The sequence below is a fragment of the Musa acuminata genome, chromosome BXJ1-4 (assembly GCF_036884655.1).
Source record: "Musa acuminata AAA Group cultivar baxijiao chromosome BXJ1-4, Cavendish_Baxijiao_AAA, whole genome shotgun sequence".
Taxonomy (NCBI): Eukaryota; Viridiplantae; Streptophyta; class Magnoliopsida; order Zingiberales; family Musaceae; genus Musa; species Musa acuminata.
This window is the reverse complement of record NC_088330.1, coordinates 13,791,393-13,819,117: the sequence shown is the minus strand read 5'-3', so window position 1 is coordinate 13,819,117 and position 27,725 is coordinate 13,791,393. Positions and strand designations below refer to the sequence as shown.

General features: G+C 51.5%; 2 protein-coding genes across 2 annotated transcripts; both read left to right on the top strand.

The window, feature by feature from the left end:
- The first annotated feature begins 3,267 nt into the window (after nucleotides 1-3,267).
- LOC135672086 (uncharacterized) lies at nucleotides 3,268-4,977 on the top strand. The gene has a single exon (XM_065180542.1). The coding sequence runs from the start codon at nucleotides 3,268-3,270 to the stop codon at nucleotides 4,975-4,977; it is 1,710 nt and encodes a 569-aa protein (XP_065036614.1).
- A 12-nt stretch (nucleotides 4,978-4,989) lies between these two features.
- Nucleotides 4,990-6,150, top strand: LOC135672085 (uncharacterized). The gene has a single exon (XM_065180541.1). It carries the CDS (start codon nucleotides 4,990-4,992, stop codon nucleotides 6,148-6,150), a length of 1,161 nt encoding a protein of 386 aa, XP_065036613.1.
- The last annotated feature ends 21,575 nt before the right edge of the window (nucleotides 6,151-27,725 follow it).

The following is a 27,725-nucleotide window of genomic DNA, read 5'->3' as shown; positions in this document are numbered from 1 at the left end:
ATTATGATGCAAAAACTAATTCTCAGTTTGTATCTAAGTGCAGTTAGCGTCTAAGCGCAGATTGCGTCTAAGCGCAGTTTGCGTCTAAACACAGTTTGCGTCTAAGCGCAGTTTGCGTCTACACGCAGATTGACGTCTAAACGCAGTTTTACGTCTAAACGTAGATTTACGTCTAAACGCAGTTTTACGTCTAAACGCAGTTTTACGTCTAAACTCAGTTTACGTCTAAAACGTCTAAACACAGTTTGGACAGTTTTACGTCTAAACGCAATTTTACGTCTAAACGCAGATTTACGTCTAAACGTAGTTTTACGTCTAACCGCAGATTTACGTCCAAACTCAGTTTACGTCTAAAACGTCTAAACACAGTTTGAGCAGTTTTACGTCTAAATGCAATTTTACGTCTAGATGCAGTTTCAAAGGAAGCTGAACTTTAGAAACTGGTTCGTAAGAGCGCAGAAGACAGTTTTGCAGAATCAAGGCGTAAACTGCAATGTAAATATCGTACGAAAACACTGGTTTACGTCTGAAAACAGATTCGGACAGATCAGCACTTAAAGACTTGTTCGTGAAGGCGTAGAAGACAGCTTTGCAGAATTAAAACGTAAGCGTAAACTGTAATGTACGAAAACACTGATTTACGTCTGAATGCAGATTCGGAAAGAACAGCACTTAGAACTTGTTCGTAAAAGCGCAGAGAGCAGTAGTAATGAAGGAGGTTTGCAGTAAGGATAAAGTGCTCAAAAATAAACGCAAACCAGAGATTTAGAGTGGTTCGGTCAGTCTTGACCTACTCCACTTTTGGCTTCCTCCACCGACGAGGTCACCGACGTCAACTAGGGGCCTTCCTTCAATAGGCGAAGGCCAAACTGCCCTTTTACAGTTTCTCTCCTTTTGACAGGCTCAGGAGACAACCTTTACAGACCTTTCTCTCCTCACTTTACAACTGAAAACTTGAAGAACAGAAGGAGGAGACCTAAAGGCTTTACAACACTTTTGAGCTATTAGAATCACAGAAAAGATCAAGATTTCGGTGTAGGTCTGTGTCTTTTCAGTGCTGAATGGGTGGGGAATTTATAGGCCCCAACCCAATTCAAATTTGGAGCTCAAAACAATCAAATCCCGGAATTCTGGGATCAGGTGGTTGCACCTCTTAACTGGATAGGTTGCACCGCCTGGCAGAGCTCGAAGACCGAGCTCAGGCGGTGCCACCTCTCTGCCAGGGAGGTTGCACCGCCCAGTCTTGCTCGAAGACTGAGCTCAGGCGGTGCCACCTCTCTGTCAGGGAGGTTGCACCGCCCAGTCTAGCTCGAAGACTGAGCTCAGGCGGTGCCACCTCCCGGCTGGGGAGGTTGCACCGCCCAGTCTCGCTGGAAGGCCTAGCCCAGGCGGTGCCACCTCCTGGCCTGGGCAGTTGCACCTCCTGGTGCAATCAGGGTCCGAATGGTTCATTCCATTCGGCCCAATTTCAGTCTTTCAGGGGCCCAATTGCCCCAAGATTAAGCCAATGGGATCACCTCCCATTTTCCAACTTAATCAACGTGCTAACTACGATTAAATCTAAGACAATTTCTGCAGCTTTGCTTCGGTGCGTCAATCGCTCCTTCCGGTGAGTTTCCGGCGAACTTCCGTCGATCATCCGATGAACCCTCGGTGATGATCCTGCGGACTTCCGGCAAACTCCTGGACTTTGCGACGATCCACTTGGCAAGTTCCGACGAGCTTCGCTTGGCAAGCTTCTGGACTTCTCGGATCTGTTCTCGCAGAACCTCCGACGACCGTCCGAACTTCCGTCGAACTCTCGAACTCCCAACGTGATCATGAACTTGACTCTGGCGCAACTCCTACTGCTTGTCTATCTTTCATCGTAGTTAATCCTGCACACTTATCTCAACACATAGATTAGACAACAAATGACAATTGACTTCAACATCAAAATCTGAGATTCAACAAAAGTTACTTACCGTAAAAGATTGGCGCTAGAAGGAGGGCCTCCGAATGACAAACGATCAGCAAACCCGCCTTGGCGAGCCCCCAGCCATTGGGTTCCCCGCCCCGGGGGAACACCCCCCGCACGATGAAGCTCGCGACGAACACCCCGCAGCGGCGGCGGAGCGTTACTGGCGATTGTTCAACGACCCAGGTTTGTCACCTCCCGACGGCGCCCCCACCGACCCGCCGCCGGTATCTCCGGAGGCCTTTCACGACCTCACTCACCAAGTCCGAGCCCTAACGAGTATGGTGCAGACCATCATCCCGATTATCTCGCAGCGAACCCCCCCGCACGGGGCTCACCCTTCGCAGCAACGGGAAACCCTCGTCCGGGCTCACATGCCCCTCTCCGGGCTCCCTGGCTCACCCCAGAACTCGACGGTTCGGCCCGGGAGCCGGGAGGCGGAGGATACGACGAGCCATCCCGAGCGCGAGGCTCCGTCCGCCGATTCTACAAATGCCCTACGAGCCCAGCTGTGCCTCGTCAGTCGAAGACTCGACGAAGTACAACAGGAGGTCCGTAGGTCCAAAGGGGACCTCGGGGTGGACAGACAGCAAGGATCCCCGTTCACCCCCGAGATCCAAGATCAGGCGATCCCGTCACACTTCCGCCTCCCCTCGCTGGACGTATACGACGGCACCGCCGACCCAGCGGACCACGTGGCCACTTTTCGCGCCCAGATGGCGCTATACGGGACTTCCGACGCCTTGATGTGCAGGGCATTCCCGACGACCCTACGGGGTCCGGCCCGCGCGTGGTACAGCAGCCTGAAGGCCGGGACCATCGCCTCCTTCGACCAACTCGCCAGAGACTTCGAGCTCAGTTTCCTGGCTTACGCTCGACCGAAACCGTCCGTGGCATTACTCCTCGGACTCAACCAGAGGGAGGACGAGCCCCTCTCCCATTTTGTGAACCGCTTCACGACACAAATTCGCGGACTGTCGGATGCTCACCCCTCTCTATTGATGCAGGCATTCATGACAGGCCTGCGACCTTCCCGGTTCTTCTGGTCCCTCGTGGAGCGACCCCCTGCCGCGGTTCCCGAAATGATTCAGCGTGCTGGCCAGTTCATCGCCGCAGAGACGTGGATGGCTGGGAAGCAGGAGCAACACAAGAAAGTCAAGACGGAGCCGCCCCGACAGCAGTAGCCCTCCGCCTCCCGTCGCAGGTTGGATAGATCCGACCCGAGGTCTCCTCTCTCTGTCTTGAGTTCTTCGCAGACGGAAATACTTCGCCATGAGAAGGGGAAGGGATTACTCAAGGAGCCCCACCCGATGAGGAGCCCGCGAGTGCTCGCGGACCGCTCGAAATACTGCCGTTTTCATCGGCAGCATGGGCACGACACTGAGCAGTGCCGTGAGCTAAAAAGGCAGATCGAGGAGCTTATCCGCCGAGGGCATCTCGGCCACTACCTTTCGCCGGTCAAGGAGCCGTCACCTCGCCCGGAAGGCCCCGTTGAACGACACATCGACATGATAGCCGGGGGGCCTGCGGCGGGGGGGGGTTCCGCGTCGGGCAGAAAGGCGTATGCCCGGGCCGCTCCCGATGAAGCCTCGGGATACGTGCCCGAGCCCGAGATTACCTTCCCAACCGGAGCTGCCGAGCGACCTGACCACGATGATGCCTTGGTAATATCAGCCAGGATAGCCAACGCGCAGGTAAGAATGATCATGGTCAACACGGGAAGCTCGGCCGATATACTTTACTTTGGTGCCTTCCAGAAGCTCGGCTTAGCCAAGGAAAGCATGCGCCCGATCGGTTCAACGCTCACCGGGTTCACGGGAGAATCAATATCACCTTTGGGGGCCATCACTTTGCCCTTAACCCTGGGCGTCCCGCCGAGGTCAAAAACGGTGATGACCGCCTTTTTGGTGGTCGACCTTCCTACGGCCTACAATGCCATACTAGGACGGCCGGCCCTCAATAAAACCAGAGCCTTTGTCTCGACCTACTACCAAACCATCAAATTCCCGACTCACGCAGGGGTCGGAGAAGTCATCGGGAGCCCCCGTGAGTCCAGACGGTGCTACCTAACCGCCGTTTCACTACACAAGAGGACCAGAGTCGAGCCACCGCTGGAGGACCCGCGGGAGACAAAAAGACCGGCCCCTCATCCCGAGCCGAAGGGGCCCACCATTGATGTACCCTTACAAGAAGCCCGACCCGACCGAACGGTCAAGGTAGGATCGGAGCTACCCGAGCGGGAACGAGAGCAGCTCGTCGGACTCCTACGGGAAAATGCCGACATCTTCGCCTGGTCCCCGTCTGATATGACGGGCGTCGACCCAGGGGTGGCGCAGCACCACCTTAACATCCCACCTGACGCTCGCCCGGTAAAACAAAGACCCAGACGGCAGGCCCCTGATCGGCAGCAGGCTATACAAGAGGAGGTGACCCGTCTCTTAGCAGCAGGCTTCATAGAGGAAGCCAAGTATCCTCAATGGCTGTCCAATGTAGTCCTCGTGAAAAAACACAATGGAAGCTGGAGGATGTGCGTTGACTACACCAGTCTCAACAATGCATGCCCAAAAGATTGTTACCCCCTCCCAAGAATCGACCAGTTGGTCGATGCAACAGCAGGACACACGCGCCTCTCTTTCATGGACGCCTATTCAGGATATAACCAGATTAGGATGGCGCCCGAGGACAGCAAGCACACGACCTTCCTCACCGACCAGGGGGTGTACTTCTATAAGGTCATGCCGTTCGGGTTGAAGAATGCCGGGGCCATGTACCAGAGGACGGTGAACAAAATGTTCGCCCATCAGACCGGAAGGAACATGGAAGTATACGTGGACGACATGATCGTAAAAAGCCAAAAGACCGAAGCACATATTGCCGACCTGGCCGAGGCGTTCGACACACTACGTAAGTTCGGCATGATGCTCAACCCCACAAAATGCGCTTTCGGGGTCACCTCCGGGAAATTCCTCGGGTTCATTATACATGAAAGGGGAATTGACGCCAACCTAGAGAAAGTCTAAGCGATCATCAACATGCAGTCGCCTCGGACGATCAAAGACCTGCAACGACTGAACGGAAGGATTGTTGCCATATCCCGATTCCTTGCCCGGTTGGGAGATCACTGCCTCCCCTTCTTCAGGGCGCTCAAGGACCCGAAAAACTTCCGATGGACAACGGAGTGCGAAGAAGCCTTCAAACAGGTAAAGCAGCGCCTGGCGGACCTCCCCCGGCTCACCTCTGTTTCTCCCGGCGAAAAGCTGGGCCTCTATCTGGCGGCCTCGCCCCATGCAGTCAGTTCCGTCCTGATCAAAGAAAGCTCGGGCAAACAGCTTCCGATCTACTACGTTAGCCACATCCTGAGCGGACCCGAGGGGCACTACCCGCCGATAGAGAAACTCGCGCTCGCCCTGGTGCTGTCGGCTCGGAAGTTGCGTCCCTACTTCCAGGCGCACCCAGTTGAGGTCATCACCGACCAACCCCTGCGGCAGGTTTTATCTAAATTCGATGTTGCAGGTCGGCTTCTCAAATGGGCAGTAGAGCTAGGCGAGCATGATATAAGATACGTGCCCAGGACCGCCATCAAAGCACAGGCGGTGGCCGACTTCATCGCAGAGCTAACCCAGGTGACGGGCGAGGATCTAGAGCAGCCTCCCGAAGCTTGGATCCTACACGTGGACGGCTCATCCAACTCAAAGGGCGCCGGCGCGGGACTGGTCCTCCTCGCCCCCGACGGCCACTCGTTCGAGCACTCCCTCCGCTTCGGGTTCAAGGCCACTAACAACGAGGCGGAATACGAAGCGCTCCTGGCAGGACTCAGGCTGGCCCTCGAGATCCAGGTGGCCGCTGTACACGTCCTCACTGACTCGCAGTTGGTGGCCGAACAGCTCAGCGGCGCATATGAGGCTCGGGACCCAACCATGGCGAAATACCTGGCACAGGTAAGGGACCTGACTGCTAAGTTCCCTTATTTCACATTATCCAATGTCCCGAGGGGGGAGAACGAGCGGGCCGACGCATTGGCCAAGCTGGCGTCGAAACCGACCTGCAAAACACGCCCAGAGATCGAGGAGCTTCCTGCCCGCGCCATCGAAATAGCGATTACGGCCCCCGGAAATGCCCCGATCACGTGGGTACAGGAGCTACTGCATTTCAAGCGGGATGGGATCCTTCCTCGCGACGAGGTAGCGGCTTGACGGCTGCGCCGTACGCACGCGTGGTACGCCGAAGAAGGTGGCCGGCTTTATAGGCGGTCCTTCACCTATCCCCTCTTACGGTGCCTAGAGCCGGAGGAGGTCCAGACGGTCCTGGCTGAAGTCCACGAAGGGGTCTGCGGAGAGCACAGCGGAGGGCGAACCCTGGCGCACAAATTGCTTCGCCAGGGGTACTACTGGCCGAGCATGTGCCGGGACGCAAAAGCTTACGCTCAGCGTTGCGGCGCATGCCAAGAACATGCCCACGCGCCTCGACAGCCCGCTATCCCTCTCAACCCCGTCACGTGCGCATGGTCGTTCGCGCAGTGGGGGTTAGACCTCCTCGGCCCTTTCCCGCCGGCTTCGGGACAACGGAAATATATCATCGTGGGGGTAGATTTCTTCACAAAGTGGGTCGAGGCCGAGCCATTGGCGACGATCACGGAGCACCAAATGGAGAAGTTCGTATGGAGAAACATAGTGACTCGGTTCGGGGTGCCCAGGGCCATTATTACGGATAACGGACCGCAGTTCGCGGGCAGAAGGTTCAGGGAGTTCTGCGCAGGTCATGGCATCCAACTAAGGTTCAGCTCGGTAGCACACCCTCAGACGAACGGACTGACAGAGGTGACCAACCGATCCATCCTGGACGGACTCAAAAGAAGGGTGTCCGCGGCCCGGTCGACCTGGGCCGACGAACTCCCTAGCGTCCTATGGTCACTACGCACCACACCCAAGACCGCGACTGGGGAATCCCCATACATCCTGACGTTCGGAACCGAGGCTATCCTTTCGCCGAGGTAACCATCTCCACCCTCCAGACGAGGAGCTTCGTCGAAGAAGTTTCGAACGAAGGACTTCGCGCCAGCCTCGACATGCTCGAGGAACGACGCACGGACGTGCACCTGAAGGCCCTTTCTTACCAGAGAGTCGTCGCAAGGGTCTACAACAGGAAGGTACGACCTCGACCGATAAAGTTAGACGACCTAGTCCTCCGAAGGACCGAGGTCAGCAACCCAGCCCGAGCCAGGGGGAAGCTAGCCCCCAAGTGGGAAGGACCTTATCGGGTCGTAGAGGTGATCCGGCCGGGTACGTACCAACTCACATCGATGGACGGTTCTCGCATACCGAGAACATGGAACATCGGGAACCTCAAGAAGTTTTTCATCTGAGCTAAAGAAACCTTTTCGTTTGAAGAGGTAGAACTTCATCGTTCAAAAGTTTTTCTCCCAAAGGACGGAAGCCTTCGCCTAGGAAGAGAGGAGGGAGTTGATAAAATGGAAGGGAAAAAGCCTTTAAGAAACCAAGCCAAGATACAGGACCCGACTTACAAAAAATCGACCGACTGGAAAAATAAAATACAGGACCCGACTTACAAAAAATCGACCGACTGGCAAAATAAAATACAGGACGCTTTTTCTTCATTGCCCAGGCTCCTCCAGGCGATCATCAAAGGGAACCTCCTTGGGCATATCCACCCCCCGGTCCTCGGGGTGAGGAGCGAAGGGGTTCTCCTCTACCTCAAGACCGGGGTGGGGAGCGCGGAAGCGGGAAGTGGCGATACGGTAGCCGTACTCAAAGGACACCCGCCCCGTCCGCGTAAGCCCGAGCTCGAACCCCTCCGACTTCTTGTAGGCCTCGAGGAGCTCCTTGTCTATCGTAGGTCGAAGCCGGGTCTCCTCCTCCAGCGCCTCCGAGGCCGACTTCGCTTCGGCCTTCGCCTCCTCCAGCGCCTTCGAGGCCGACTTCACTTCGGCCTTCGCCTCCTCCAGCTTCTTGCTGAGGGAACTCGCCTCCGTTTTCACCAGGCGGAGCTCTGTCCGTTCCACCCTTATTGTCTTCTGGAGCCCCTCGTTCACCTTATTGGAGGCCTCGAGCTCCGATCGGAGGCGTGCAGACTCCGCTTCCAAATCCGCCGCCCGCTGCTCGGCAGCCGCCACGGCCTCCGGACCAGAGTCGGATCGAACCTCCTCGACTTGGCGGACGAGCTCGGCGTTACGGTTGGCAAGGCCCCCGATGACCCGGCCGGCGTCACGCACCCTGTCCATCAGGGCCGTAGCATAATGGAGCCCCTACACGAGGAAGATCGGGTCAAGAAGGCCGGCGCCGGACAGACAAGCCCTGAAAACGAAAACGTACCTAGACCAAAGACTGGGCGGACTTATTGAGCAGCACATCCGAAGGGTGGGTGTACAGGTCCCGAGCCATGTCGGGGTGAAGCGTGCTTCGGAGAAATGCCGCGGAGGGATCTCCACCGGCCCACACCCTGTCTCCTCGGGACAGGCCTTCCCAACGGGCCACCAAGGGCTCGACGGCCCTAGCAAGTGGGATCTCGCTCGCCAGCCGTGTTAGAAACGGCTCCCCGTCTCCAGCCGGGAGTCGGCACAGGTCGCGCACGGAGACAGGGCGCGGGCCCTTCCCCGATGACCGCCGACTAGACCCGGCCCCGCCGCGACGGGGGCCTGCCTCAGGGCCCCTCGACGGGGTTGTCTTCGCCCTCTTCGAAGGACGCTCATCCTCGACCTCCAGTGGAGCGGCCTCCGTGCCGGGCTGCGGGTCGTCCGGCTGAGTTGGGAGAGAAGGTGCCGGGTCGCCCGACGTAGTGGGGTGAAGAGGTTGCGGCGCCTGAACCTCCAGGAACGACCGGAGCTTCACCATTTCTGCAAAAGATGGAACGGGTTAGTACCTAGAATCAGCCACGCCAAAACCCCAATCCAAGCGCCGTTAAACGTACCCAGAGGCACCGGGCTAAGGCCCGCCTCGACCAGCCACTGTTCGGTCATGGCCCGGATGGCCTGCGACTTAGGGAGGATCTCTCTCAGCCTCCCCAAAGCGTGGCGCTCCGCATCGCCCAAGCAGGGGGTGGTGTTATCGATCGCCCGCGCGGACCAGCGGACTCCGAAGCCCCAGTCCTGCTCACGGCTGATATAGAAAAACCTCCCCTTCCATCCCTTGTTATTGGAGGGCGCACCCCCCACGCGAAAGCCCGTTCGGGCCGACAGGAAGTAGCCCCCCAAGCTCTTGCAAAGACGGTAACAAGAGAGAAAGAGATCGAGGGTAGGGGTGATGCCGGCATAATGACATTCCCTTAGGAATGCCACTAGGTAACGCCAAGATTTCGGCGTCACCTGAGACGGCGAGATCCGCCAAAAGGACAGGCAAGATACGATGAGTGGATGGAGAGGAAAGCGCAAGCCTGCTTCCAGGGCGTCAAGGGATAGGGCGAAGCCCTTCGGGATGGGATCATACGCCCTTTGCCCCGGCTCGGGGGCGCAGAGGATATAGTCCCCCGGGATATGATAACAATCCCGGAGTCCTTCCAGCAAAGACCCGCTCACGACGGAGTCCAGGTCGTGTGGCCACATCAGAGCCTCGAGGGCTCGTGCTGCTTCTCCGTCAGAAGACTCAATGGGGGACGAAGCGGGGTTACCCTCTCCAGCCCCGAGGATAGGGGGGGGGGAAGGGGATGGAGAGGAAGAAGAAGAAGAAGAGGACGAAAGGGACAAAGGAGGAGAAGAGGACGACATCCCAACTGACCTTAGGAGGAGGAAAAGACTACGCAGGAGACCGGGAAGAGAGTCGGGGAGGCAACGGCAGAGCTCGAAGGAGGAAACGTCACAGCAGAAGATAGAGACAAGCTTCGGTGTCCGCTATTTAAGGGTGATGTCCCGCCAGAATCAAGGCCCCTTCGCCTCCCAAGAACGGACAACAGCTCACCCACGCACGTGCCCAGCCGTCGCGTCGCATCGGAAGACACCAAAAGGCCCTTCGCCTTAATGAAGGCATGACGTGGCGACCCCGCTGAAGCGGCAGCAGCCGGGCGCCTCGACCTCAACAACGAGCCAACCCGCCCTTTCTCGAGGCGGGATTAAATATGGTAACTTTTCGGCCCCCACCGCCGCCAAAAATCAAAAGCAAGGCCTAGGCTGCACGCCTCCCGAGACCACGCCTGCGCGGTAACCCACCTGCGCCGTGCTCCTCCGCCCTCGGCTGCATGCCTCCCGAGACCACGCCTGCGCGGTAACCCGCCTGCGCCGTGCTCCTCGGTCCTCGGCTGCACGCCTCCCAAGACCACGCCTGCGCGGTAACCCGCCTGCGCCGTGCTCCTCGGCCCTCGGCTGCACGCCTCCCGAGACCACTCCTGCGCGGTAACCCGCCTGCGCCGTGCTCCTCGGCCCTCGGCTGCACGCCTCCCGAGACCACGCCTGCGCGGTAACCCGCCTGCGCCGTGCTCCTCGGTCCTCGGCTGCACGCCTCCCGAGACCACGCCTGCGCGGTAACCCGCCTGCGCCGTGCTCCTCGGCCCTCGGCTGCACGCCTCCCGAGACCACGCCTGTGCGGTAACCCGCCTGCACCGTGCTCCTCGGCCCTCGACTGCACGCCTCCCGAGACCACGCCTGCGCGGTAACCCGCTTGCGCCGGGCTCCTCGGCCCTCGGCTGCACGCCTCCCAAGACCACGCCTGCGCGGTAACCCGCCTGCGCCGTGCTCCTCGGCCCTCGACTGCACGCCTCCCGAGACCACGCCTGCGCGGTAACCCGCTTGCGCCGGGCTCCTCGGCCCTCGGCTGCACGCCTCCCGAGACCACGCCTGCGCGGTAACCCGCCTGCGCCGTGCTCCTCGGCCCTTGGCTGCACGCCTCCCGAGACCATGCCTGCGCGGTAACCCGCCTGCGCCGGGCTCCTCGGCCCTCGGCTGCACGCCTCCCGAGCCCACGCTTGCACAGTAACCCGCCTGCGCCGTGCTCCTCGGCCCTCGACTGCACGCCTCCCAAGACCACGCCTGCGCGGTAACCCGCCTGCGCCATGCTCCTCGGCCCTCGGCTACACGCCTCCCGAGACCACGCCTGCGCGGTAACCCGCCTGCGCCGTGCTCCTCGGCCCTCGGCTGCACGCCTCCCGAGACCACGCCTGCGCGGTAACCCGCCTGCGCCGTGCTCCTCGGTCCTCGGCTGCACGCCTCCCGAGACCACGCCTGCGCGGTAACCCGCCTGCGCCATGCTCCTCGGCCCTCGGCTGCACGCCTCCCGAGACCACGCCTGCGCGGTAACCCGCCTGCGCCGTGCTCCTCGGCCCTCGACTGCACGCCTCCCGAGACCACGCCTGCGCGGTAACCCGCTTGCGCCGGGCTCCTCGGCCCTCGGCTGCACGCCTCCCGAGACCACGCCTGCGCGGTAACCCGCCTGCGCCGTGCTCCTCGGCCCTCGACTGCACGCCTCCCGAGACCACGCCTGCGCGGTAACCCGCTTGCGCCGGGCTCCTCGGCCCTCGGCTGCACGCCTCCCGAGACCACGCCTGCGCGGTAACCCGACTGCGCCGTGCTCCTCGGCCCTTGGCTGCACGCCTCCCGAGACCATGCCTGCGCGGTAACCCGCCAGCGCCGGGCTCCTCGACCCTCGGCTGCACGCCTCCCGAGACCACGCTTGCACAGTAACCCGCCTGCGCCGTGCTCCTCGGCCCTCGGCTGCACGCCTCCCGAGACCACGCCTGCACGGTAACCCGCCTGCGCCGTGCTCCTCGGCCCTCGGCTGCACGCCTCCCGAGACCACGCCTGCGCGGTAACCCGCCTGCGCCGTGCTCCTCGGTCCTCGGCTGCACGCCTCCCAAGACCACGCCTGCGCGGTAACCCGCCTGCGCCGTGCTCCTCGGCCCTCGGCTGCACGCCTCCCGAGACCACGCCTGCGCGGTAACCCGCCTGCGCCGTGCTCCTCGGCCCTCGGTTGCACGCCTCCCGAGACCACGCCTGCGCGGTAACCCGCCTGCGCCGTGCTCCTCGGTCCTCGGCTGCACGCCTCCCGAGACCACGCCTGCGCGGTTACCCGCCTGCGCCGTGCTCCTCGGCCCTCGGCTGCACGCCTCCCGAGACCACGCCTGCGCGGTAACCTGCGCCGGGCTCCTCGGCCCTCGGCTGCACGCCTCCCGAGACCACGCTTGCGCGGTAACCCGTCTGCGCCGTGCTCCTCGGCCCTCGACTGCACGCCTCCCGAGACCACGCCTGCGCGGTAACCCGCCTGCGCCGTGCTCCTCGGCCCTCGGCTGCACGCCTCCCGAGACCACGCCTGCGCGGTAACCCGCCTACGCCGTGCTCCTCGGTCCTCGGCTGCACGCCTCCCGAGACCACGCCTGCGCGGTAACCCGCCTGCGCCATGCTCCTCGGCCCTCGGCTGCACGCCTCCCGAGACCACGCCTGCGCGGTAACCCGCCTGCGCCGTGCTCCTCGGCCCTCGACTGCACGCCTCCCGAGACCACGCCTGCGCGGTAACCCGCTTGCGCCGGGCTCCTCGGCCCTCGGCTGCACGCCTCCCGAGACCACGCCTGCGCGGTAACCCGCCTGCGCCGTGCTCCTCGGCCCTCTACTGCACGCCTCCCGAGACCACGCCTGCGCGGTAACCCGCTTGCGCCGGGCTCCTCGGCCCTCGGCTGCACGCCTCCCGAGACCACGCCTGCGCGGTAACCCGACTGCGCCGTGCTCCTCGGCCCTTGGCTGCACGCCTCCCGAGACCATGCCTGCGCGGTAACCCGCCAGCGCCGGGCTCCTCGACCCTCGGCTGCACGCCTCCCGAGACCACGCTTGCACAGTAACCCGCCTGCGCCGTGCTCCTCGGCCCTCGGCTGCACGCCTCCCGAGACCACGCCTGCGCGGTAACCCCCCTGCGCCATGCTCCTCGGCCCTCGGCTGCACGCCTCCCGAGACCACGCCTGCGCCGTGCTCCTCGGTCCTCGGCAGCACGCCTCCCAAGACCACGCCTGCGCGGTAACCCGCCTGCGCCGTGCTCCTCGGCCCTCGGCTGCACGCCTCCCGAGACCACGCCTGCGCGGTAACCCGCCTGCGCCGTGCTCCTCGGCCCTCGGTTGCACGCCTCCCGAGACCACGCCTGCGCGGTAACCCGCCTGCGCCGTGCTCCTCGATCCTCGGCTGCACGCCTCCCGAGACCACGCCTGCGCGGTTACCCGCCTGCGCCGTGCTCCTCGGCCCTCGGCTGCACGCCTCCCGAGACCACGCCTGCGCGGTAACCTGCGCCGGGCTCCTCGGCCCTCGGCTGCACGCCTCCCGAGACCACGCTTGCGCGGTAACCCGTCTGCGCCGTGCTCCTCGGCCCTCGACTGCACGCCTCCCGAGACCACGCCTGCGCGGTAACCCGCCTGCGCCGTGCTCCTCGGCCCTCGGCTGCACGCCTCCCGAGACCACGCCTGCGCGGTAACCCGCCTACGCCGTGCTCCTCGGCCCTCGATTGCACGCCTACCGAGACCACGCCTGTGCGGTAACCCGCCTGCGCCGTGCTCCTCGGCCCTCGGCTGCACGCCTCCCGAGACCACGCTTGCGCGGTAACCCGCCTGCGCTTGGCTCCTCGGCCCTCGGCTGCATGCCTTCCGAGACCACGCCTGCGTGGTAACCCGCCTGCGCCATGCTCCTCGGCCCTCGGCTGCACGCCTCCCGAGACCACGCCTGCGCGGTAACCTGCCTGCGTCGTGCTCCTCGGCCCTAAGCTGCACGCCTCCCGAGACCACGCTTGTGCGGTAACCCGCCTGCGCCGTGCTCCTCGACCCTCGGCCGCACGCCTCCCGAAACCACGGCGGCACTATAACCCGATCGCATCATACTACTGTTAGGACTCTAGCTTGGAGAGTCCTAATTGAGAGGGACATTCATGTAAAAATATTAGGACTCTAGCTAGGAGAGTCCTAATTGAGAGGGACATTCTGTTAGGACTCTAGCTAGGAGAGTCCTAATTGTGAGGGGCATTCATGTAGGAGGTTTTTTCTTAGAGAAGAATTAGGAGTTGTAAGGGAATAGGAGTCTTGAGTAGGAGTCCTATTAGGAGTTGGTTAGAAGTAAGAGTCTTAAGTAGGAGTCCTATTAGGAGTTAGGGTTTAGAAGCCCTATAAATAGCCATGTATTCCTTCTCTTTTCATAAGCAATAGATGAATCTTTTCTGCAGCCTTTGAGCAGCAACTTGGAGGAAGGAACCCCTATAGAGTTCCAAGGAGGCCGATCCCCTAAAGAGATCAACCCCAAGTTTAGAATCTGCAAGGGTTCTAACACCTGGTATCAGAGCAGCGTTCTTGGCGTCTCGCTGCCCTTCCACAGCCATCCATCAACCCTCTACAACCATCCAAAGCAATTCCCACAATTGCTTAAAAGATCGTCACCGAATTCCGCCATCATCTCCACCACCACGGATCATCCTTTGATCTCACCGTGAATTGCAACAGGTTCTGGTTTCCTACCTTACTGCTGCTGCAATTTAGTTATCCTTATTCGAAAATCCAAAAAAAAAAAAAAAAAAAAAAAAATCGTTCCTATATTGCTGCATAAACTTTTCGTCACAAAGTTTTCATCTCTACGACGAAAGATATATTGCAGAATTCCAGCCGCATAGCACCATCTGTTTGATCTTGCTACTGTGCTTTTTCTATCCAAATTTCTACGAAATTTTTATGACATCTTTGACACTTCCTAACAGTGGATTTCCCTTTGGTTTCATCAAAAAATTCTCAATATAAACTACTGATCTTTTATGTCCAATCTGCTACACTTGAATTGCAGAATTCAAGCCGCATAGTACCATCTGTTTGATCTTGCTACTGTGCTTTTTCTATCCAAATTTCTACGAAATTTTTATGACATCTTTGACACTTCCTAACAGTAGATTTCCCTTTGGTTTCATCGAAAAATTCTCAATATAAACTACTGATCTTTTATGTCCAATCTGCTACACTTGAAAATCTATGCTGTAGAAAATTTCAACTGCATATCGTTGCCTTAACCCATCTATTTGCAATCTTTTTTGAATGAAATTTCTTATAGACTTCATATATCATCTTGGCTTCCATCTAAGATTGATCTATTAAGAAATTCATCTCTAAAAACGATTTTATGTTGCTGCAAATTTTCATCGTAACCCGCTGAAATTTTTCGACGATAATTCTGCAATTCAACTTGCACCAATTTCTTTGCTGTTATACTGCCGAAATTTTCTTGATTAAATTAGATATCCTTGCTGTCATATAAACTGTAATTTTGCTATCAATTCCCTCCTCAATTCTCTTAAGTTTTTGGTGGAAATTACGTCGAGAAACCGTTGTTTCTTCGACGACAATTCTACTCTTACAAGACAGCACATACTTGCTGCAACTTCCACGGATTTCTGTCAAACCTTTGCTACCATCTACCACAGATCCAAAACTTTCATCCAGAGCCCTAAAACTCTACCAAACCACACCCTCAAACTGCACCCAAAACAGCCACAAAACAAGCCTAAACCGTAGCCTACATCCACCAATCCACCAACACTTTCGACCATCACTTCTCTCAACCTATACATGCCTTTAACCCAACAGCAAAAGAGAGATCTTAACATCATTGATTTGGGGCCATATACTATGGCATCTAAGGAGGCAATCAATGCTAAATTCGAAGCCTTGGAGGCGCGAATGGAGGATAAGATTCGGACGCTCTTTACCGAACTCAGATTGGGCCGACCACTAAGCCCGAAGAAATCATATCAAGGAGAGAGCTTTGCCCAATCACACCAAGCCCGAAGAGATGACTTCCAAGAGAGGGGAAGCTCTATGACCAACCCCAACTATCCATGCATGAGAGTGGACTTCCCTAGATGGGAAGAAGGAGACCCGATTGGTTGGATTTCGCACGCGGAGCGATATTTTCGGTACCACAAAACCGCGGATGTATCTATGGTGAAAATTGCAGCTATACATCTTGAAGGGGATGCTACTCAATGGTTTGACTGGTTTGAACATACTTATGGAGTCCTTTCATGGCGACAATTCAAAGAAGAACTGCTGATTCGCTTCAGACCAACCGATTATGAGAATATTGATGAACAACTAGCAAAGATCCGACAAACCTCCACCATTCAGGAGTACCAAACCAGGTTTGAAAGGTTATCTAATCAAAATCATGATTGGTCTCAAAAACAGCTATTGAGGACCTTCATTGAGGGCTTGAAGCCGGAGATCCGAGGAGAAGTTAAAGCGCGACAACCGTATACGCTTATGGCAGCCATCTCTTTCGCACGACATCAAGAGGAGCAATTGAACCATGAAGCTCGGAGGACTAGGGTCACTCGTCAACCAGTAATATTGAAGCCCTCAGCCTCCCTTACTGTCGACCAAGTCCCTGCACCAAAGAGGTTAACAGGAGAAGAGCTTCGGGAGCGATATGCGAAGGGGTTATGTTGGCATTGTGACGAGCCGTGGAGCCGTGAGCATCGCTGTAGTAAAGGGGGACTTCTTATGATTGAACCGATAGAAGAAGAGGTCATTGAACATCCAAAAGAGAGCCTTGAACATGAAGAAGAAGAGCCACAATCGACCAAAGTTACGGTACATACACTAGCTAGCTACTCAAACCCGCAAACGATGAAAATTGGAGGCCTTCTCAAACAACAACCAATCACTGTTCTCATCGACACGGGCAGTACTACTAACTTCCTAAATAGTAAGCTTGCTGTTCGGATATCATTACCTATCGAGAATCGCTGCAGGTTTGATGTTAAGGTCAACGACGGACGGATTTTGAATTGTGATCATAGGCGCTTGCAGGAGAAACTATTGCTGCAGGACCAAGAGATAATTGCAGATTTCTTCCTTCTCCCTCTTAACAATCATGAGGCCATGCTTAGAATTAAATGGTTGACGACATTAGGTGATATTTCTTGGAATTTTATGAAACTAATTATGAAATTTTACAGTAAGGAGAAACAGGTGATATTGCACGGGAAACGTGGGGACGACATAACAACGATTTGCACACAACAAATGGAGAATGTTTTGCATAAAGCATGCAGCGGCTTTTTGGTACAACTTGAGCAGCAAACTAAGGGAGAGCCAACAGAATTTGAAGATCCAAATCTACTTCCTTTGCTTGCTGAATTTTCAAATATATTTGACGAACCGCGCAACCTACCTCTTACCTATCGGCATGATCATTGTATAATGATTCTTCCAGGCAAATCTTCAGCAAATGCTCAGCCATATCAGTATCCACATCTCCAGAAGGATGAAATAGAAAGGATTATAAAAGAGATGCTCGAAACAGGAGTTATTCAGCCAAGTTGCAACCTCTACTCTTCGCCGGTGCTACTTGTACGCAAGAAGGACAGAACAAGGCGAATATGTGTTGATTACCGAGCTCTCGATGGCATAATCATCAAGGACAAATACTTTATTCCAATAGTAGATGAATTGCTAGATGAAAGGGAGCACAAATCTTTACAAAGCTGGATCTTTGATCCGGGTATCATCAAATACGAGCATGCGAAGAAGACATATGGAAAACCACCTTTTGAACACACAACAACCACGAATTTTTGCTTTCTTCAACAAAAGGTGGAATATCTTGGGCATATCATATCAGAGGAAGGTGTCGCAGTGGACCCCTTCAAAATTGGAGCAATGCAAAACTGGCCGACCTCGAGAAACATAAAATTGCTACATGGCTTTCTGCGTTTAACAGGCTACTACCGCAAGTTCGTGAAAAACTATGGAAAGATCAGTGCACCACTTACTTCCTTACTAGAAAAAGATGTCTTCCAATGGTTGGACAGAGCCTCCGCTGCCTTTGACAAACTTAAGGCAGCCATGACGACGATGCCGGTGCTAACACTACCAGATTTCAACCGACCCTTCATTATTGAGGCCGACACATCTGGAGTCAGAATTGGAGTCATTCTCATGCAAGATGGTCGACCACTCACATACACTAGCAAGGCATTATCTCCCTCCGATCAAAATATGTCAACATATGATAAGGAGATGCTCGCCATTGTGCGCGCAGCAACGAGGTGGAGATTGTACTTGATCAGGCGATACTTTCAAATCAAGACCGACCATAAAAGCCTAAAATATCTCTTGGAGCAGAAGATATCTTCCCCCGAGCAGCAAAAATGGGTAACAAAACTTCTTGGATTTGATTTTGAAATAACTTACAAAAAGGGGAAAGAGAATGTTCTTGCAGATGTGCTTTCGCAGCTACCTGAGCAAGTTGAAGTTTCGACCGTTTCACTTCCGACCAGCGACTTCCTTGAGGATATTAAGATGGAATGGCAGGAAGATTCAGATACTAGTAAAATTATAAAAAAATTGGAGGAAGCACCAAGCCCCATGGCTCATTACAATTGGGACTCAAAAGAATTACACTATAAGGGTACTAAATTGAAAAGGAGTACGACATATCACCCACAAACCAACAGCCAACCGGAAGTTTTAAATAGGTGCTTGGAGACAGCCCAAAGCCACCCACCAAATATGACTACCCAAAGAGAACTCCAGACCCAGCCAAGTGCCATTATTGATCGACGGATCGTGACTCGACGACGACGACCCACTAATGAAGTGCTAATACAATGGGCGAACCTACCAAAAGAAGATGCCACTTGGGAGAACTATGACGACTTGAAGATCAAATTCCCAGAATTCATGAATCATCAGCCTCGAGGACAAGGCTGATTTGAAGAGGGCGGGTCTGTTAGGACTCTAGCTTGGAGAGTCCTAATTGAGAGGGACATTCATGTAAAAATATTAGGACTCTAGCTAGGAGAGTCCTAATTGAGAGGGACATTCTGTTAGGACTCTAGCTAGGAGAGTCCTAATTGTGAGGGGCATTCATGTAGGAGGTTTTTTCTTAGAGAAGAATTAGGAGTTGTAAGGGAATAGGAGTCTTGAGTAGGAGTCCTATTAGGAGTTGGTTAGAAGTAAGAGTCTTAAGTAGGAGTCCTATTAGGAGTTAGGGTTTAGAAGCCCTATAAATAGCCATGTATTCCTTCTCTTTTCATAAGCAATAGATGAATCTTTTCTGCAGCCTTTGAGCAGCAACTTGGAGGAAGGAACCCCTATAGAGTTCCAAGGAGGCCGATCCCCTAAAGAGATCAACCCCAAGTTTAGAATCTGCAAGGGTTCTAACAACTACCCGACCCTTTTCGGCTCTATGATCATCAAGTTTGGCCCCGTCCGACCGACCCGCCGACAACTCGCCCCTTAGACCCGCGTGGCCAAGTCACCCGGTGACAGGAGCCATGCCTCGGGCCCCCCCCCCCTGCATGCGAAAACCGATGCATAGCTCCTTCCGGGGGGGGAATATGATAAGGGTAAAAACGAATAGGACATGACGCACCGAATTTGACGTAACACTACCCCATGACAACCGCCCCAAACGGCGCACCACGCCAAGGGACAGGCATTAATACCAGCGTAACGCACACCCTCCCCGACCGTACCCGCACGGCCTCGTCTTGCTGACCCCGTACGACCGGACGGAGCAGGGGAAGGCGTCGGCCAAGGCTTGCCACACCCTACAACTCGACCTTACCGCGCAACGCCCACTACGGCAACAGACGCGATCAGGAGTACGGCTCTGCCCCGGCGGGGTGGCATCAGGTAACATCGAGCTCACCTATAAATTCCCACGGGCTCCCAACCGGCAAGGTAAGCAAACAAGCACACGATTTTCCCCTAAAACTCCCCTCTACACCACTAACTTGACCGTTGGAGGGGTCGGGCCGAATCGCCGACCCGACCTTTATGCAGGTATTCGGGGAAAGCCGACCCAGCAGCGCGGAGCATCCTGGCCTTATTCCCCGTGATCGGCCGTCCCGAGATCTTAAGCCTGGCAGCCTCGCCTGATCCTAGTCGTTCGGACCCCTGAACCAGCCGCGTCGACCCCCAGGTCACGGCTAAAAAAGTTACTTACCGTTGGAGGGGTCGGGTCGAATCGCCGACCCGACCTTTGCAGCTAAGAGAGCAGTGTTCCTTGAGAAGGAACATATTCTTGGTGGAGATAGTGAGAGAATGATAGAGTTGAGCGAGGTTGGAGAACCAAGCTCAAGCATCACTCTACAGCCCGAGTCTGTTCAGGTACCTAATACACAAGTTTCAACTTTACGTAGGTCTGATAGAGTATCCCATCCTCCTGAGAGATTTGTTGGACATATTAGAGGAGAGGATGTTGAGGATATTGATCCTCAAACCTACGAGGAGGCTATTATGAGTATAGACTCCGGGAAGTGGCAAGAAGTCATGAATTCTGAGATGGATTCTATGTACTCCAATAAGGTTTGGAACCTAGTTGATGCACCCGAAGGTATTGTGCCCATCGGTTACAAGTTGATCTTTAAGAAAAAGATCGGAGTAGATGGAAAGGTAGAGACCTATAAAGCAAGGCTAATGGCTAAGGGGTATCGTTAAAGGCAAGGTGTTGACTACGACGAAACCTTCTCACCCGTAGCAATGCTAAAATCCATTAGAATTCTATTGGCTATTGCAGCACACTATGATTATGAGATCTGGCAGATGGATGTGGAAATCGCATTCCTCAATGGAAACCTCGAGGAGGAGATGTATATGATGCAACTTGAGGGATTCGTGTCCAAGAACTACCCAAATAAGGTGTGTAGGTTGCTTAGATCCATTTATGGACTAAAGCAAGCTTCCTGAAGTTGGAACATAAGATTTGATGAGGCAATCAAATCTTTTGACTTCATTAAGAACGAAGATGAGCCTTGTGTGTACAGGAAGGTAAGTGGGAGTGCTATCACCTTTTTGGTATTATATGTGGATGACATCCTCATCATTGGGAACGATGTAGGAATGCTATCCACAGTAAAGACTTGGTTATCTAGACACTTCTCTATAAAGGACTTAGGGGAAGCATCCTATACCTTGGGGATTAGAATCTATAAAGATAGATCCAAGAGGATGCTTGGCTTGTCCCAGTCCAGGTACATAGAAACTATTGTCAAATGGTTTGGCATGGAAAATTTCAAGAGAGGTCTCATACCGATGAGACATGAGATATCGCTTTCTACGAGTATATCCCCAAAGACTCTAGAAGAAAGGGCGAACATAGATATGATACCTTATGCCTCAGCAATAGGGTCTATCATGTATGTCATGCTATGTACTAGGCCTGATATAGCGCATGCTCTGAGTGTCACGAGCAGGTATCAGGCGGATCCAGGCTTGGAGCACTGGAAAGCAGTAAAGTGTATCCTTAAGTACTTGAGAAGGACTAAGGATATTTTACTAGTATATGGAGGTAATAGCCTTAAGGTTGAAGGCTACACTGACTCAAGTTTTCAGTCTGATGTCGATGATAGCAAGTCGAATTCAGGGTATGTGTACACCTTGAATGGAGGAGCAGTGTGTTGGAAGAGTTCCAAGCAAAATACTACTGCTGACTCGACCAAAGAGGCGGAGTACATTGCTGCATTAGATGTAGCAAAGGAGGGAGTCTAGTTGAAGATGTTCATCACAGATTTGGGAGTCGTTCCGGATAGCGAGAAGTCAACTTCCTTATATTGTGACAACTATGGGCGATTACTCAAATAAGGGAACCCGGGTCTCATTAGAAGTGTTCTGAGGAGGTTCCAGCTTATTAGAGAGATCGTAACCCGAGGAGATGTAGTAATAAAAATAGTTCCATCCGAAGATAACATTGCAGATCCACTAACGAAGCCGTTGTCTCAGATTGTCTTTGAGCATCACAGGGGTCTAATGGGGATCAGACACATAGGTGATTGGCTTTAGGTCAAGTGGGAGATTGCTAGTCATAGGTGTCCGGTAAGCCAATCACATGAGTGATGGCACGTGTGACTTGATACAAAATATTTTTGCTTATTATATTTTGGCGTATATCACTTTATAACTATTACATAAATGCATATATATATTGTGATGTCCTTGGATTTGTACAATGGGAATCGGATCGTGATGAGATCACGATAATGAGATCGATTCACCTTTAAACACATATCCTAAATAATCCCGGTCATAGGTTACTCGAGAGGGACATCGTGATAACCGGACAGACTGGTGTGCTGTATACCCGTCCATATGATGGATGCAGTTGGTCTCATAGCTGCTTGTGTAGGGACACTAGGGATACAGTACAGGTGCTCATTGGAGAATGAGTTCACTGATTGATCCGCTTACGGAATGCTGGATGGTTGATGATGCCTTATTGTCAGACAGCGATTCCGTAGTCCTAGTAGTGTATTTGGTCCTTAGACTTGAGACACCAAGGATGTCCTATATGAGTGCTCTACTCTTTGATACCAGACTTATAGGTTTGGTTGTCCCAGATCTAGTACAATTGGTTATTGGGAGTGGTAGTCGACCTTACGAGGGCTATTGAGTGTCGATAGAGGATCATCCACTCTCGGCGTCATGAGAGGAATATCCCATGTGTTCTTGCTCAGACAAATCCCTGGCTAGGGTCATTCGGGTTGAGAGAGAAAGAGTTCTCCGGGAGTATCCGATTAGAGCGAGACTCGAGTAGAAACCGTATGGGTTTGACAGCACCATGCTCGATATACGGTCTCTGGGATATTAGATGGATGATGGACTATAGATACACGGTAACTGAGGACAAACAGGTCCAATGGATTGGATTCCCCTGTATCGTCTGGGGACTACGGCGTAGTGGCCTAGTACGTCCGTAGTCGATGAGTCGAGTGAATTATTATAGAGATAATAATTCACTGAGTTAGAAAGAGTTCTGACAGGTATGACTCACGGCCAGCTCGATATTGGGCCTAGAGGGTCACACACATATGGTAGGCATTGTGATGAGTAGAGGTTCAGATATGAGATATCCGACGGAGCCCTTGTCTTATTGGATGCAAATCCAATACCCACTAGGGGAGGACCCATTAGGGTTTGACAGGGGACCTCTATAAATAGGAGGGATTCAGAGCCTCAAAGGCTAGAGCCTTTGCTTGCCTTTCCTATTCTTCTCTCCCTCTCCACCTCAGAGCAGGCCTGGAGTTTTGAGGAGCGTCGTCGCAACCTTATTGTGTGGATCACCGCTAGAGAGGAGGACGCTTGACCTCCTTCACCCTCTCCTAAGGATCTGCAAAGAAATAGGGATATACGATCTCCCTAGGTAACACAATCTACTCTATACGCAGTTTTGTGTTTTGTGGATTTTGCGCACCAATCTTCGCACGACGACGAACATCTTTTTGGGAATCGTGGATTTTGTTTTCTTGTTCTTCCACTGTGCATGTGATGTCGCCCCCAAGATTTCCCAACACTTTCAAGTTAACCTCTCTCCGAAATGGTTTTCGTCGAAATCAATTTTTATCATACGAAGGTTTTTTGAACCGACATAATTTTACCGTTGCACTAATTCACCCCCCCTTCTTAGTGCCAACTCTTTTCCTAACAGTTGGTATCAGAGCGTCGTTTTTCATATTTGGTTTAACACCCAAATAGAAATGGCTCTTTTTGACTTTCAAGAGGGTCACTCTCTCATTCGTCCTCTCTTGTTTAATGGGACGGACTACACATATTGGAAAACTTGAATGAGAGTTTTCTTGCTTTCATTGGATTTGAATTTATGGAATATTATCGAAAGCAGTTTTCGAAGGTCTTTTCTTCCAATGAACCATTGGAATGATTTGGAGAAGAAGACTTTTTCCTTAAATGCTAGAGCTATGAACGCTCTATTTTGCACGTTGGATAAAACTAAGTTTAATCGGGTTTCTAGTTGCGAAATGACTTTCGAAATATGGCACACTCTTGAAATCATACATGAAGGCACAAGTAGAGTAAAATATTCTAAAGTCAATCTTTTAATGCACGATTTTAAACTTTTTCGAATGAAGCCAAGTGAAATCATTGTTGACATGTACACCCGTTTTATGGATGTCGTCAATGGTTTAAAAGCACTTGGTAGAAGTTTTTTGGATTTTGAACTTGTAAACAAAATTTTATATTCTCTTAAAAAGAATTGGGATTCAAAAGTAATAGCTATTCAAGAATAAAAAAACTTAAACCATTTACTAATTGAAGAACTTATAGGGTCTTTGATGACCTATGAAATGACATGCAATGCACATGAAGAACTTGAGAACCACCTTCCAAAGAATACGAAGGATTTCGGACTTAGAACAATCGAAGACCATTTGAGTATAAGCTCAAGTGATGGTAAACTTGAACTCCTCACTATGAAATTTAAAAAGTTCATAAAACAAAAATTGAAGAATAAAAATAATCTTAAAAAGAACGCAACTACTTGCTTGCTATGAACATAAGAAGAAGGAAGCTCTTTGGGATGAATCAAGCTCATCCGAAGATGAGAAGAAAATCAACAAAGGCGAGGTAGCAAACTATGCCTTAACGACTTTCTACAACGAGGTAAACAACTCAAACGAAACTCCCTTAGTTTATTTTGAAATTACTTGATATTCTTCATGAGTTGTTTTTAATTTAGTTTTTTTTTTAAATTATATATATTTTTAATTACATAATGAAAATGTAAAAATAAAATAGGATCATGCTTATAATGCTAGTAATTTTGAAAATGATAATAAAATTACATGTTTTATGATAAAGAAATAAAATGATTAGATTTAAATCTAATGATAATCCTATGTATGTTTTTCAAGAAGAAATAATGTGTATCTTGATGATTTTTTGATTTTTTTTAAAATACATTATGTTACATGAAACATGCTTGATGTCTTAATGAAAATGTAATGATGATTTAAAAGCATGCTTAACGAGTTTATATTTCGAACTTATGCATGATAGTTTTTGTGATCTTTTGAAAGTTCTTTTTTTATTTTAAAAATGATATATGTCTTGATTTGACATATATGAAAAACTTGAGCATACTTATATGAAATCAATCATATGAATTGAAACACTAAAAAGAGGAAAGCTTTCTCCTAGAAAAATTTCTCTACTTTATCGATTTTTCAAAAAGGAGAGATCAATGGATCTATCTATGTTTTTTTTTTTTTATGAATCTCTTGAAAATGATTTTGATCATTTGAATTTGAATGTTTGGTACCAATAATCATGAAGTGATAAATGATTAAAAATATTAATTTAATATTTGGTATCATGAATGCCCGAGTATCATGTATGATATTCCCATAGTGATGATTGATTTATGTTTAGTATCATGAATGAAGTAAGGATGAAATATAAGGTTTTAAAATTGTGCATGTTTTAATTTGAAACTATAATGATGCACAAACATATTAAAATAATAATGACACTTTATCTTTATCATAATTTAAAAATTGATGTAAAGGGAAATAATTTGCATCATTGTATTGTTATTCCTCTCTTTTTGCCAATCACAAATGGGGAGAAAGAATTGCTAGTATGCATATCTCTAAAGAGAAAAATTGCTCACTTGCACTTCTCAAAAGAGAAGAAAGAATGATGCTATCTTGTGAATTTTGCTGAGTTACACATTTCAAGAAAATGCAAAAATGATGCTATCTTGTACATTTCAAAAATTTGCTAGTTTGAACATCGTAAAGAAAAGCAAATATGGAAACTTGCACATCCTTAAATTTGCTAGCTTACAAATTGAATGATGATAAAAATAGAGATTATGTTTATTATGCAATGATTTAAATTGTATGTCCAAACACTTGAAAGTTACACTTCTCCTTTTTGTTGATGACAAAGGGGGAGAAGTATAATCATGTTATGCATGATGACGTATTGCAAATATTCATGATGAAATTTGCAATACTTGAATTCAGCTTGAATTCAAGGTTCTATCAATATGGCTATTGATAGAGGGAGTTAAGGTTAACTCCGTCATTAATTGGTTGTCAGCATAAAAAAAGGAGAGATTATTGAATCTCATATTTTGATGATGAAACCAATTGATAAGTGTTTATGATTAAGTGACATAGGATACTTCGATCAGGGAGATACATTTAAAGTAGGAAGAATCATGTTGGGCCAGAGAAATATGTCAGAAGATTGGACGTCACGCCGAAGGATCGGTTGACATATCGATAGAAGGCTTTGGGCATCGGGCCAAGAAGAGCGGATATTGTGCCAAAGATATTGGATTGCAGAGGTCAACTGGCTAATTGGGCAATAGGTCGCAAGAGAGGACGATGCACCGAAGAATCAGACGAAGCGCCAATGGACCAATGTCATACCAGACAACATGATTCATGCTTAGTATTAATTGTCTAGATCGAAATATGTTTTACGTGTGCAAGATTAACTATGATAGTAAGACATAAAGCAAAATGAAGTCCTGGAGTCAAGGATGCGATTTCGTTGGGAGTTTGAGAGTTTATCGGAAGTCAAGATGTTCGTCGGAAGTTCTATAGGAACCAACCAAGAAGTCTAGGAGCTTGCTGGAAGAAGCTCGTCGGAACTCACTAAGAAGATCGTCTTGAAGTTCAGAGCTTGCCGGGAGTCTGCTGGAACATTACCGAGTGATCATCGGAAGTTCACCAGAATATCGCCGTAAGCTCGTTAGAAGAAACTAGACTTACGAACTTGTTTAGCTTAGGATATATCTTAGAATTCGTAGTTAGCACATAATTGTGATTGAAATTGGGCCAACTCAATTAGGGGCCAGTTGGGCCCATGTAAGAACTGTATTGGGCCTAATGAGAAGGCCCAAACAGTGCCCCAAGAGGTGACACCATCGTGTAATAGTCTTTGAGACTATGTCAGGTTGTGATACCACTAGTCTGAGTAGTGGAACTGCCTTTGGCAGGGTGCCAGGTGATGGTACCACCAGTTTGGGTGGTGGTCCGCCTAGTGGCAAGGAGCCAAGCGGTGGTACCACCTGATTGGGCGGTGGTACCGTCTAGTGCAGTGTTAATGTCAAACTGACACCGGCGGTGGTACCGCCTAACACAAGTGGTGGTACCGCCTATATCGAGGAAACCCAAGATGAAATATTTTTAATCTCCAAGTTTGAATCAACTTGAGGCCTATAAATACCTCTCTCATCCCTGGTTAAGAAACACAAGTATTGAGAGTAAAAAGGAAAGAAACTCTACTGTAATTTTGTGTGAAACTCCTCTCAAAATTCTAAGTGTTAGAATAGTTTGAGAGAGGAGTGAGTGGGGGTGTAAGGGTTATCTCCTAAACCCGGTAAAAGGAGAAAGAGCTATAAGAAGGAGGTTGATCTTCGCCTATAAAGGAAGATCGATAGTAGATGTTGGTGGCCTCGACGGAAGAGAAATTGGTGGAGTGGATGTAGGTCACGACGACCGAACCACTATAAAATCGACATGTTCTTCTCTGGTTTATATTTTTATATTTGAGCAATTTACTTTACTGTAAACCTCTTAACTTTCTTTACATGCACTATGCATCTTCCGTATGCTTTCAAGCTATCTTTACGAAAACACTTTCAAGTTAACCTCTCTCCGAAACGGTTTTTGTCGAAATCAGTTTTTATCGTACAAAGGTTTTTTGAACTGATGTAATTTTACTGTTGCACTAATTCACCCCCTGTTCTTAGTGTCGACTCTTTTCCTAACAATTGGTTCATCGAGGCTTCATCTGTTCTTCGACGCATCGTCCTCTCTTGTGGCATATTGCCTAATCGGCCAGTTGACCTCCACAACTGCGATTTCCTTAGCGTAATTTCTGCTCTTCTTGGCTCGATGTCTGAACTCATGGCCCGAAGCCTTTAGCTGATACGTCGACCGATCCTTCGGCTCGACATCCAATCTTCTGACATATTTCTCTCTGGCCTAACATGATTCCTCCTACTTTAATTGTCTCTCCCTGATCGAAGCTTCCTGCATCACTTAAAACACAGATCAAATCATAA

What these genes read in the sequence shown, in the direction of transcription:
- LOC135672086 (XM_065180542.1), top strand. Translation starts at nt 3,268, where the DNA reads ATGAGGAGCCCGCGAGTGCTCGCGGACCGCTCGAAATACTGCCGTTTT.
- LOC135672085 (XM_065180541.1), top strand. Translation starts at nt 4,990, where the DNA reads ATGCAGTCGCCTCGGACGATCAAAGACCTGCAACGACTGAACGGAAGG.